At 39.4% G+C, this 13,613-nt stretch overlaps 1 protein-coding gene across 1 annotated transcript; it reads left to right on the top strand.

Annotated features, from left to right (window-relative positions):
* Nucleotides 1-6,377: 6,377 nt before the first annotated feature.
* On the top strand, nt 6,378-13,591 carry ccnh (cyclin H). The gene is made up of 10 exons (XM_059336925.1): nt 6,378-6,543; nt 6,651-6,775; nt 6,868-6,990; nt 7,087-7,160; nt 9,543-9,756; nt 9,897-10,060; nt 10,307-10,377; nt 10,507-10,612; nt 13,220-13,283; nt 13,380-13,591. The coding sequence occupies exons 2-10, from the start codon at nt 6,659-6,661 to the stop codon at nt 13,404-13,406; spliced, it is 960 nt and encodes a 319-aa protein (XP_059192908.1). The 5' UTR covers nt 6,378-6,543; nt 6,651-6,658; the 3' UTR covers nt 13,407-13,591.
* The last annotated feature ends 22 nt before the right edge of the window (nt 13,592-13,613 follow it).

Below are 13,613 nucleotides of genomic sequence, written 5' to 3'. Positions count from 1 at the left end.
AAAAAGGGGGAAAATGAAAAAGAACATGGTAAAGTGTATCTTTGTGCTGTTATCTCTATATTAATTATATATTTGCTTCCGCTTAATATTCCTCACACAAAGACCACAAGAGGGCATTATTTAATCAGGATACGGTAAAAAAAAAAATCTATTACAGATTACACTGAAGTTGGAAAAAAATAAAATCCAATGTGTAAAGCTTGAATTCAGATAAAGATAAAGCTGACAAAATTTGGGTTTCAAACCACATTATTATTATTACTATTATTATCATTATTATTATTATTAATAATAATAATAAACAATACAGTGTGAAAACATTTCAAAATAACTACAAATGTTGCTTCACAAAATAATTTCTGAATGTGATTGTAGAATTATAATTAAAAAAGCTCCTTTGGGTAGAATTATTTAAATGAATAAATTACTGAGCCATAGATAGCATATGATATTTTAAGCAATCATTGTCAACAATTAAATGCATTTCTTTGGTTATTTTCTATTGCTATACATTTGATGAGATGAGATTTAACTGAGCAAAGGCTCAGATCAACATTTTGTATCAACATGTTTTCTGTAGAAAGTTCAACCCAGACGTCTATGACATTTCCAGGATAAAACGCGTGCAATTTGTGGAGCACAGAGGGTGCTTTGGAATTATGCGTGTACTTTAAACGTCAGATTTGTCAGAGACAATGTAGACTGGTGACTAATGGCTGATCCACCTGACAGGGCTTTTTGTTGAAGTCCACAGGAAGTCCACAGGAAGACTCCAGTGCTCTGCAGCAGGGATTGATGCTCTTATAAGAATGCCCTCTAACAAAAGGGATGGTGGCAATTAGGAAAACAAAAGAGAGGAGGGTGCCAGTGATTATAGTGGGAGCACTTCAACAGCCAACACCCAGCTTTCACACTGTCAATTAGAGAAGCAATGAAGAGCGTCGCAAAATATAGGCTACCTTCTGGTGGTTTACATTTGTGAAATATGTTTTTATAAAAAGATCTGTGATTATTGTTAGTAAAAAAATATGACTAGAAATCATTCTTTTTAAAAATGTATTTGTGTGTTATTATTATTATTGTGACAGAATTGATGTTATTTTTAAATAACAAAAAGGAGGAAAGACATATTTTGGCATTTTATCTGATGTCTGTTATTATATGTCTGTCATTACATTTGGTTTTATTTCCTGAAATAAACGAGGCATGGAAACTGTGAACCTGTCTGAGTAGAAAATTGAAAATGAACATCGTGCGTAATTCATAATGACTGCGTTTAGACTCACTTGAGCTTGCTCAATTAACACATTTCTAAATGAGAAAAATACGCTGCATGCACATGCCGGTTCAATTTTATTCACTTCAGTTTTTACAAGCTACATTTAAAAGCTTATTTTGGCTGATTTTCAGCGTTTGAGTGCTGATTTTGACAGGCACTCACTGCAGAAGGTCAGCAATTCACCTGTAAGTCGAGAAATTACCCTGCCTAATTTTTGCTGTCCTTCAGGTGCAGCCTGACAGCCTCCTTTGCATTTTAATGCAGACAACCTGATTATTAAATCTTAGAGGGCTTTTTTTGTCTGAAATAAATGGTTTTGGTTGCTGGGCAACCTGACTTGATCAAACACGATCCCCCTCCCCCAATTCAAGCTCATAATTCTTCGTCTATATTCAGGCATCTAGTTCTTAATTAGATTAAGATGCAAAAACCCCACTGTGAGCAAATTCACACTGATGTACGAATCTCTTATACACACACACACACACACACAGGCTCAATAAATAGCGCTGCTTCAGTGATGTACACACACATTTAAAAATGTAGCTATCAGGGCGAAAGTGATCATTTTTGGGAGCGGATATCTAATTTCTAATGTAATTTATTGAAAAGAATGCATCTATTTTAAATGTAGCATTTAACCCTGAATTATTAATTTATTGAGACGTCGGGGGTTACTTTCAATTGTCATCTTTCACTTTTGCAATTATGATAGAAATTATATAAATAGGATAGAAATAAATGTAATATTTTTAGAAAGAAAAACAATCAGCTACATAATTGCGCAACACAATATAATGTAACCAATGGTTGGACACATATATGCTCAAATACACAAATACACTCAAGCTCTTTGGGAAGAAAAAGAGAACAGTGCCAACAGATGGGCCATACATTACTCTCCCAGCACACTATATGTGCACTCATTTCACCCAAATGGCCCAGCTATTTGGAAAGGTGAGGACATTGCACGTTGATATAAAGGGTCATTTGGAGGACTTGTTGGAGCTTCGTACAGTGAAGGATTGGATTTTCTCCAGAACGGCTGCACTTTAACATCACTCTATCTGCCCTTCTCTGCATTTCACTCAAAGCTGGTGCTCAGAATTATGTGTGTTTTTCTCTCTCCCGTGATTTAAATCCTGGCGAGCTTTCACAAATGAACACGAGTTACTTTGTTTTCTAAATAAAACATTTCCATCTAAACTCACTGAGGGGGAAAAAAAACCTGAAATACTTTTTCTCTGTTTGCATTTGTCTTCAAGGTAAAGTTAAATGGATCATTAAATTTCACTTGATTCTCACTGGTCTTACTGTGGAGGAAGAAGTTGTATGCATATAGCAAACCAAGGACAGTTGGATTTGCTATAAAGAGCATGCCATTTTTGCTCTCCCTGGAGCTATGGCTTTGATTGAATCCTGAAATGAGTTGAAATGTCACAAATCCCTACCAATATGCTAGAAATGAAAATTGGCCTTGGGGTTTTAAGGTTCCTATTAAGGGTGTGCTTAACACATTCTGTTAAGTGTGGTTGGAGTGCATCAAAAATACAACATCATTATGTTTCTCTGCGCACTCAAGCAAAATGTCCCTAAAAATTCCTTGATGCTGAGGAAGTCTCTCTGCTGAAGTGCAAGAGAGCTCCGGATCAGGCCTCCACAGGAGAGAAGCTGAAGAAAAGCCACGGGGCAGCTGGGTCCAAATTAAACCTGGCAAAACGGGAGCAATTATCATTTCAGACTGGTGCCGAAAAAGCTGGGTAAATCCTGTATTTTCCTGCAGAATGTTTGTGATATGAGAAAAAAAATCTGGGTTGCAGTAACAGTGATATCTGAATGCATTTTAAACTGGATTTTATTACAAACTTCCCCTTATATATCACAGCACATCCGGCTACTTTTATGTCAAATTACAGTATATGATACCTTCTGCAATGTCTTGTTTTATTAGAAATAATAAACTCTTCCTCTACATCAGCATCTCCTTTCAGGCTGGTAATGCCTGTCTCGCTCTGAATGCACTGATTTGATACAACCATCCTCCTTCCTCTGTGCCCCTCATCTCTCAGGTAGCTGTATTTTCAGGAAACAGGAGAATGACTCTCCTCGCTGCTTAGTATTCACGTCACGTAAAGTGGGTCTGTGTTCCTCATTTAGTTCTGTACTGTACAGCTGGGGAGCTGTCCGGCGCGCGGCGGCAGTATGCAAATGACTCTGGATTTGAATGGAGATGGAGGTAGACACAAAGCTCAATTAGAGACAGAGAGGGAGAGAGAGATGGTGGGGGAGCTTTGAGTGTCTGGAGGGGAGGGGGAAGGGAAAAGGGGGATAAAAAAAACCTTGGCTGCTTAATGCCAACCTGAGGAAACCAATGTACGGACACATTCGAACACAAAGGCACACACAGATGTGAATGCACTTAAATAGCCAGGCAGATTTCTAAATTCTTCAGACAGGCAGCTGATCTCTGAGGGGCTCAGACAGCTCAGCTCTGTGATGCGTTTCGGTCACACCAATCACACTGAGAATATCCCACATCATCCATATCACACATATCATCAAAACAAAAAGGTATCAGGCGAGCACAGGTGCACTTCCTCTTTTGTTTAAAGCCCAAAGAGAGACTCTTCCATGTGGCAGAAAGTACGACGGGGGATGGCGGCCATTTTGTTCTTGGGTGTTAGCTGATGCCCAGCAGCAGTACATATCACCTGACCCAGCGCCTGCATGAGTGTCCTTGGAGGAGTGTCTGACATCAGCACTGCCACCCCTGGTTGCCACAGCAACCGTGGCGCAATTGTGTGTGTGTGGGGGGAGTAAGGCGTTTGTGTTGGATGGAGGGCAGAATAATTAATATGCACATATAGGGGAGTTTGAATCAGGATTTAATTGTATTTGTTGGTGTGTGAAGCTGAAAAGGATTGAACGCTACAGCAAAAACGGGGGAATATCACAGAAGGGGAAAAAGAGATTAAGCAAGCTCATTGGTCAGAGAAATCATTTGCATCGTTGTCAAGGTTATTTCCAAATTATTTCCTTTCATACAAGAAAGTAAGTTCAGAGATGAGACGGTGGGGAGGTGGGCCACAGGGTGGGGATTATCCTCCTCCTCCTCCTCCTCCACAACATTATCATCATCATGAATAGTTTACAAAGATGTGTGAAGCCAAGGTGATGCTTCACACAGCATCAATCTGTCGGTCAACGTCTGACTTTGTGTCCATGAATTGCAATAATTTCAGCATGCCTGGAATGGTTTTCATATGTAGCTGAGATATAACAGACAGGAGTGCAGACTTGACTCTGGGTGGATGAGACTAACTTGATCAGGGAGGCTCAGAGATCATTCAGCTGATCTGGTGATGCCACAAAGTCACCCAAGTCTGATTTCCCATAAAACACTGCCTGTCAGATTATATAGGCAAAAGCTTTAGTCACTGAGACACACAAGCCTGACCTAAAATGTTGTCTCCCTCTTGCAAACCTCTCTCACACACACTCATATACACTCTCAGAGAGTTGTACTTTGCTGCTTTTGTGTCAATCGTATCCAAACATTTCTGTAAATATAGAAGCTGCAAGCTGCATTGTCTCATTACTGCCAAAAATATGAATAGCAAAATTCAACAAAAAAACACATATGTTTTAGGATATTCTAAGACAAGATAAAAAACACAAAAATAAGTCATCTACATCACACTGCGGAATTATGCGCAATAGCAGAAGGAAAGGAGTTTGGTTATACTGACAACACAGACGTACATGCACACAGTCACTCACGCACGCACGCAAGCATTATACGCCCTATCAGTGCGCGCACATACAGTAAACGTTGCAATGGTCTCATCAATAATGCATCGGCACTTCATGTTTATGCAATTTACAGGGCAAGACGGAGCGATGGATACTGTAGATGTAAGCCTGGCGCACAGTCAACGTACAGCGTTTTACAAGCCTATCACAGACACAGCTCAGACATTAAAGTTAAAATCTTTTCCGCCTGTAGAGAAAGAGATTAAGATAATAAAACAGTCCTCAGCACATACCTGTTAAAGCATTATTTCTTTGATTCTGGTTTATGCAGGCTTCAAGGGCTTCATGATAACACCGCACTAAGGAAATAAAACTGTAGCTGTGGTGATATGCAAATTAACGGCTCCCGCGCTGAATGCAAGGGCATTTATTATTCATAAATTACTCATGTTTATGCAAATTACGGTATACGGAAACACTGGTGGGGGTTGAGTGGCTCCGTCTAAACATACTGTGTGATTCAATTTCTGTTATGCTCTTCCATCTAAAATGATCCAAATCCAGGGATTTGACCAACATGGTCATGCAGTGGCTCAGTTTTTCTGAAGTTTCAGCCAGGTAGTCAGTGAGCTCAGGGTGGTGAGCAAGTGGGGGCAACAGTGCAAATCAATATATGGACACAATCCTGAAAACTGGTTACTGGCTAATGTATGGACAGTGTAACACGCCATGTATTCCCGGATTGTGGATTAACTTCATTTAATTATTAAAATGATTAAATTAATAATCTGTATTTTATGTATTTGTCTGTTTCAATTTATTTTCCAAAGCAGGTTAACTAACGTTTTTCAGTCTGTGGGACCCCCTATGCAGTTGGGGGTCCTTTGCGTAAGTGGTGTATTTCTGATTAAAAATAGTTAAATGAATATTCGTGTATATTTTATTTAGGTTTTAGCCGAACAACCTACCTTTGCATATTTGTAAATTAATCTGATCCCATGTCGTAGCGTATTTAAATTAGTATGACAATTAGAGAATCTCATGTGATGTTAATGCAACCAGTTATACACTGCTCTAAACTCACAGGTAGCCTAATTGCTGCTTTAATTAAGTGCCTCTTTAACCCTAGCAATAAAACAAAAGAAAAAAAACGCGACTGGAAAATATTTTTTTATAGTCAGTGTGTGAGAGGAAGCGAGAGAGAGAGAGAGAGAGAGAGAGAGAGAGAGAGAGAGAGAGAGAGAGAGAGAGAGAAGCCTATTATACATACAGTACATTTCTTTTGCGCAGTGTATCCTAAATTACGGTACTAGTGCGTCATCAAAAAGGGGACAACGGTGACGCAAGAGAGTGGCGACGCGCATCAGTTGTATTTATTATTGCTAGTGTTTCTATTCTACTGTTCGATTGTCCCAAGGAATTAAAGGGGCTGTTTTGTATATCGACAAATAGTTTCTTTACTTTACGGTATTCGGTTGTGAATGCACTAGCGCATACTTGACACAGATAGAGTAAGTTAATTGAGCTGTCACACTGTGAGCAACAGGCTAACTCGTGTGTTCTGTCAGTGTTCTTGTTTTCCGCTCTTTATTAGCCAGTTTTATTCCTCTTTTTGCAGAAGCAGCCATGTTCCACAACAGTTCACATGGAAAATACTGGATTTTTCAAAATGAAGACGAAGCTGAGCATAAGAGATACAAGGCCAACCAGAAATTCCGTAACAAGATACTTGAAAGTGGGAAGGTAAGTGGAGTATAAAAACAACACCAAATGAGAACTGTAGTCCAGTGTGTGGTAGTTTACTTCATCTGCTGTCGTCTCTGTGTCTGAATCAGCCTGGAGTGAGCGAGTCGAAGTTCCTGGAGCGTCATGAGGAAGATGTTTTATTCCGACACTATGAGAGGAGGATGCTGGACTTCTGCAATGCTTTCAAGCCTGCAATGCCCAAATCTGTTGTGGTACGTCTGTGTGCTTTCTTATTCTTTCAGCTGCGTGAAAACAACATGTCCTTACTTCCTGTAGAGCTCTAACCCGCCTGTGTCTCATCTGTGCAGGGTACAGCCATCATGTACTTCAGGAGATTCTATATTAACAATTCCATCATGGAGTACCACCCCAGGATCATCATGTGAGTACAGATATGTCTGAGGGAAAATTAAATAATCAGGCATTTCCGAAGCTTGAATGAACAGGCAGTGGTGGTATGGTCCAATTATTTAATCAAACATGAATGAATAAATCGCTTCCAATTTGTGTCCAAGCAATATAATTAGGAGTGGATGCATCATGCCAGCATCCTATTATCTGTGCTTTTAGGTTTGTATCAGTAGTTTTGTATCGTGCTTCTTCTCAATATTTTATCTGGTTCAAGACCTCTTAACAGCTGTAACATGTGCAATTTGATTCAAAACACAATGGCAATACAGTCGGATTAGCTGTAAAGTAGGGCTAAACAATATTGGTTGAAGGTAACTCTATATGAAGTTTACTAAACCATTTTCAATCATGGTTTTGTAATGCTGCATGCTGTATGTAGCTTTGCTAAACACAACTTAAGTGCCTCAATTTGGGGCAAAAGAGTAGTAGTGGGGCGGATTAGCTCAATATTTTACACCAATCGTTCACTTTGTGATAAAAGCATGAAATTTGGTAGATGTGTTGGTGAATATGTTTCAAACAAATCCGGATATTGGGCCACCTCAAAAGCGCCCCCTAGTGGCCGTGGCAGGCATTTGTTATACGAATAAATCAATAATGAATAAAAACTGCCCTTTTAATAATACCAACTGGTGATGAATTGTATATTGTTGGAAAGCTTGATTAGCCACCTTTACAATGAGGTACAGCTTGTAAGGATCCTGCATTCATGGAATGAGCAACGGGGCTAAACGTTTGGGGAGCACCCCCCAAAAATGTGCATCCCCTGTGGGGCGGATTAGCTGAACAATCGTTCATTTTGTGATAAAAGCATCAAATCTGGTACACTCATTGCTGAATACATGTTTAATGAATCTGGATATTGGGCCATCGCAAAAAAAAATTCTGATGGCTGTGGCGGCCATTTTTAAAAATGGCCGCCGGTGCTTACTGGCGTGGAATGCTTTGCCTACCCTACAGCTGCTGTTTCATGTTTTCAGCACCACAAATATAATTTAGAGACATGTTAAAGTGACAAAAGCTTTATTACAGTCTAATAGAAAAGAACATTAACTTTGTATAACATTTTATTAGGTCTTGATATTCCCATTCACAGGCTACGACCTCCTCTTTGGCTTGTATTCTTCTGTTGCTCCTTAAAAAGAAAAAATAATTTTCAATATTGTATGACCTGCAACAATAAAAATAAAACACATTTAGACAGAGAAAAAAATCATACATTTTAAAAATTCTACTCGGGTTACTTGTAGCAGGTTACTCTTTCTGGCAAAATCCTTGTACTGAGGTGTGTGACTTAGTCAGGCGACAAAAGCACCAATTTTTTTCCACATACTCTCAATCATTATAGGTTTCAATTTTTAGTAGGAGCCACTTCATCAAGATTGCGGTGATGGCAGCCATATAAAGTCTATGACAAATGCTATATCTTCCAAGCCACTTAGAAGGTCAATCTTGGTGTCAAAATATACATTTTCTGGGTCCAGGAATAATTTAAAGCTATTGAGAATATCACTAGATGATTATTTGATCAAATAGATATGTTCTTTTTCACAAAGACTGGGCAACTCGCTTCAAGTGCTGCAGCAGGGTATCCTGAGTTGAAACTGTTTGGAATCAATGTTCACAGGAGAGTGTGGATTAGCTGCCATGTACACTGCTCAAAAAAATCAAGGGTACACTTTCATCTCATGTCAGATCTTGATCAACAAATTATTTATAGTGAGTCATCCAGTGATATTCTCAATAGCTTTAAATGATTCTTGCTCATTCCATGAATGCACGATCCTTACAAGCTGTACCTCGTTGTAAAGGTGACTGATCAGGCTTTCCAACAATATACAATTCATCACCAGTTGGTATTATTAAAAGGGCAGTATTTATTCATTATTGATTTATTCGTATAACAAATGCCTGCCACGGCCACTAGGGGGGCGCTTTTGAGGTGGCCCAATATCCAGATTTGTTTGAAACATATTCACCAACACATCTACCAAATTTCATGCTTTTATCACAAAATGAAAGATTGTTCAGCTAATCCGCCCCACTATAGAGAGATATTAGATGGAGAAATAAGTCAGGTCAACACTGAAAGCTGAAAGAACATCACACAATTCTATTCAGTTTATAATAACATCAATCCAGGCTGAACTAGTTCCTTGCTTTGGCTAAAAGTTTAGGAGTTGTTAAAATAAGAGTGTTGCTTTGAAAGGATTCAGCTTGCTTTAGAGCCTTAGCAGTCCAACTATTATACATAAGGTATTCAGACATCAACAAAACTCCTGAAAAAGTGCATTGTTCAGCCTTGTTTTTACTAATCTGTACAACCGATTTCAAACTCACCTTTCGGTTTCAGGCTGACATGTGCATACCTGTCATGTAAAGTGGAGGAGTTCAACGTGTCCAGCACCCAGTTTGTGGGCAACCTTCTGCAGGAGACACCGGAAGGGCAGGAAAGATTTCTGGAGCAAATCCTTGAGTATGAGCTGCTGCTGATTCAACAACTCAACTTTCACCTGGTGGTCCACAACCCCTACAGACCGATGGAGGGTCTGCTCATCGACCTCAAGGCAGGTCTTGAAGATCTTCGAATGTTACTTTTTTTTACTTATAAATTGTCATATCATATCATAATCTTTCTCATGAAATAGTTCAGATTATTTGTCCTGTGTTAATGTGTTGCATCCTTTTCATATATTTCATTGCGCAGACAAGATATCCTGCGCTAGAGAACCCAGAGTCACTGAGGAAGAATGCTGATGACTTTCTGACACAGGCAGCCATGACAGATGCAGGACTGCTGTTTCCCCCCTCTCAGATTGCTCTAACAGCTATTCTGAACAGCGCCTCGAGAGCTGGTCTCGGCATGGAGAGGTGGGTCATTAGATGTGCACGTTAAGATAAGTTGATTTGGAAAGTTTTTATTTTTAAAAGTAGATTTTGAGGTAATATAGGAATAATAAACTGCAGGGGTGTTTTTTCAAATTTCCTTAGAGAATTGGCTTTGACCACTTATTTGTTTGTATAGTAACTCGAGGAGATATTCAATCAGAATAGAGACAAAAACCTTAACAGTGTGTGTAAATGGAAACAATCTTTTTGTTTGTTTCAAATGCTCAGCTACCTGACTGAATGTTTAGGACTCAAAGATGACAAAGAGACTCTCTCAAAGATGTACGAGTCAATGAGACGTGAGTAAACTGCACCTTCAGTGTGATACCACAAGATGGTGATGTTGTTGAGCTGTTTTGAGCTTCATTGTAGTACGCTATAGGACAAGTGTTGCCTGAGATTTAAGGAAATGTTCTGTGTTCATCCAGGGATGAAAACCCTTCTAAAGAAGTATGAACTTCCCAAAGCGGAGGAGGTGAATGTTTACAAGAAGAAGCTGGAGAGGATACATGCTGAATTTGCCAGTTCAAGCAAGTAAGGAGATTAAGTCACACTTAAATCACTTTGAGATTTTGCCAATAATAGGGGAGAACAATATACTCTCACAGTATACACAGCCATTAAATGTTATCTAATCCTTATATTAAACCTCTGAGCCCCAAAGCCTCTGGGTTTAAGAGGTATCACACCATTTATTATAGCCAGAAACTGTAAAAACAGGAGTTCAGAGGGTTAAAACAGAACTAGTATAGTTTTGTTTCAATATTTAATAATGGTACTAAATGTACTGCATTGGTGTTGGTATGTGTATGCTTTTTGTAATCACAGATGTAATTTTTATCCCCTCCCCCCCAACACCCAAGTAAGCAACTCAAGGTTTCCATTATCATACGTTGTAACAGTTTTATTTTAGCCAGGTTGTCGTATCTAAGATGCAAAAGGTTCAAGGTTCAGTATCAGGTAGAAAAATAAAAAGGAACACATCATCAGCTGTATGAAATACAGAAAGGAAGTACAACAGCACGCCACATTCCTACCTACATCATCCATACCATGTAGCACAGCTGATATTGGTATCGCTGATGAGGAGACATTGAGGCTCATTCTTAATCATTTCTGTCTGTTAACACTTGGTGAGGTCGGTGAGGTCCGTGGTATCTTTAAGTGCAACTACAGTAAACAGTTTGGTAAACTCTTAAGCTATGACAGGCACAGATTCAGACTCTGCAGCTGCTTGAATCATCAGGAGGCACACGAGGCCGACCCTATGTGACTTTGAAGTTGATAAAATCTGTGCATGACATGACTTCTCAGGATGAATCTATATGAAAATAGTCGGTGCAGAGGTGTACTGAAAACGCCACCCGTGATGGCAGGAGAGCAAGAGAGACTGCAAAATGCATGAAAGCTTTTGTTCACACCCCAAGGCTTAGAGGGAGTTCAGGTGATGTTTGTTAGAGCAGCATATATGTAGGCCCACACACTATAGCAGGATCCATTCAGGGTTAACACATGCACAGGACAGGTTACAGAGATCTCCTACAAACTCTTAGACTATCTTTCAGCTCTGTTCAGCTAGATCATACACAAACACCGTTTACTTCTATACAAGCCTAAGTATATAATATCAACAAACAAAGCAGCGTATAAAAAATGTAACAAGTGGTTCCAGTGCTGCGTGGTAGTTCATACACAAAGACGGTGGAAGTCGTTAATGGGTTGAAGGAAGAGCTTGTCATAAAATCAGGTGACGAGGGCGAGCGGATGGTGTGTAGAAAGGGACTTAAGGCTTGTGTCATCTTGGAGAGAGGTGCTGTGTTTAATTTCCCTGATGACGGCAGAAAACGCTACTTCAATGCTTTGGATTGCCTCCCCTGTATCCTCGGAAGTTTTGTCCAAGGAGAGGAGTGGCTGATCAGGGTGCCACATTTGTCTGGTTTCCCAGGGAGGGAGTGGCAGGCATACCAGGATAAAAGAAGTTCACACATTTCTGCAGTTGACTGTATCTCAGGTCCATCTTCATAGAAATCATCTCTTCAAGATCTAACGCGACAAGGCTTCTTGTCAAAATGTTAATCGGTTCAATCAGTCCGTGTCTGAAGCATTTTGGGAAGGGCTTTGGAAGGACAGTATTCAGATATGCAGCAAGTGGTTTCCCATGGAGAACAGCCATATTGCGTTTGAACTGCCAGGAATCTAGGCCACATGCTTATAAATACAAACTGACTTAAGTCTTCGGTCGGGCACCTCATGGGATGAGGCCTCACTTTGGCTGGCTGGCTGTGTGGTCTGACTACCACACTTTGATTCTCGGATGGTAATCTGTAAAACTCACATTACCTGGATGGCAGCAGCCAGTGACATGATGGTGCACTCTGTCCTGTAAGATAAAGTGGACATGTTTGTAAAAGGCACAAGCTTGGGAGAGTTTTTTGCGTCTTTTAAAATCAGTCTGTATGTTTGTGTACATTGTGTGATCTAGTCTAAATGAAGTTATGCAACAACTGAAAATGAAGAAACATGGCAAACTACAACTACGAATGATGATCATGATGGTGTAGTGGAAACTAAATGCCACATTATTTACCTAAATGAGTTAGGGCTGGGCGGTATGATATATATTGTCAAAACGTTTAAAAAATATCAATCGTATATATATTTTTCCATACGTTTTGTACAGCAGTGTTGGAAAAACCAGCGGGCAAACTGCATTAAGGCAGAAGTTGCGTTATTTGGACGATGCTTTACATTCTGATTCTTGCATGTGGGAGCGAAGCTAGAGCAAATCATAGGTGTTGTTTTGCTAACATGGAGTATACAAAACAAAGGCTTTACCATGTAATTATTTCATATTTATTCTATCACCAGAAAAGAGCTATACCATGATCGTTATCTAGATATAAAAAGGACCTATATTGAGGTAGAGGATCTTGGCCAAATCGCCCAGCCCTAAAATGAGTGTTGAAAATGGACTTGAAGGGGGTTGGTCACAAAATGTTGTATGTAAGGAACAGAGTTCACCAACAATTACAGCTTGCAAAGATACATTTTGATAATGAAACATTCACAACAGTAATTGTAAACCTGCTGTTCTGTTATGTGTTGACTTAACTGCTCACAGTGAAATAACTTGTCTTGCAGCAAACGAAAGAGAGGATATGAAGAAGACGGTCACGTGGCAAAAGAAGCACGTTTAGCAGAAGAGGTAAGACAAGATCTTCATTACAGGCTGACATTCAGTCAAACTTAGTTAAGCTACATTATTCTTGTAAAATCCTTCTGAAATGTTTTTTCTTTGCAGGAATGGACTGATGAAGACCTGTTATGAGTAATTACCCCAAAATGGTTCTGCATTTAAAGTTTAAAGTTATAATTTCCAATATTAAACTGTCATGGTTGGATGACCAAGCCTTTATAGAAAACACAATGGAGTGTCAGTGACAGTTTGCATAAGTGTACATGTTAAATTTACTATTCTACAAGATATTGTAGAAACTTTGTTTCCTTTGCTCTGCAGTAAGAATAAAGCTATTTT

This window comes from Centropristis striata, chromosome 7 (assembly GCF_030273125.1).
Source record: "Centropristis striata isolate RG_2023a ecotype Rhode Island chromosome 7, C.striata_1.0, whole genome shotgun sequence".
Lineage (NCBI taxonomy): Eukaryota > Metazoa > Chordata > Actinopteri > Perciformes > Serranidae > Centropristis > Centropristis striata.
The sequence above is the reverse complement of the archived record's forward strand: the minus strand, read 5'-3'. Positions and strand labels throughout refer to the sequence as shown.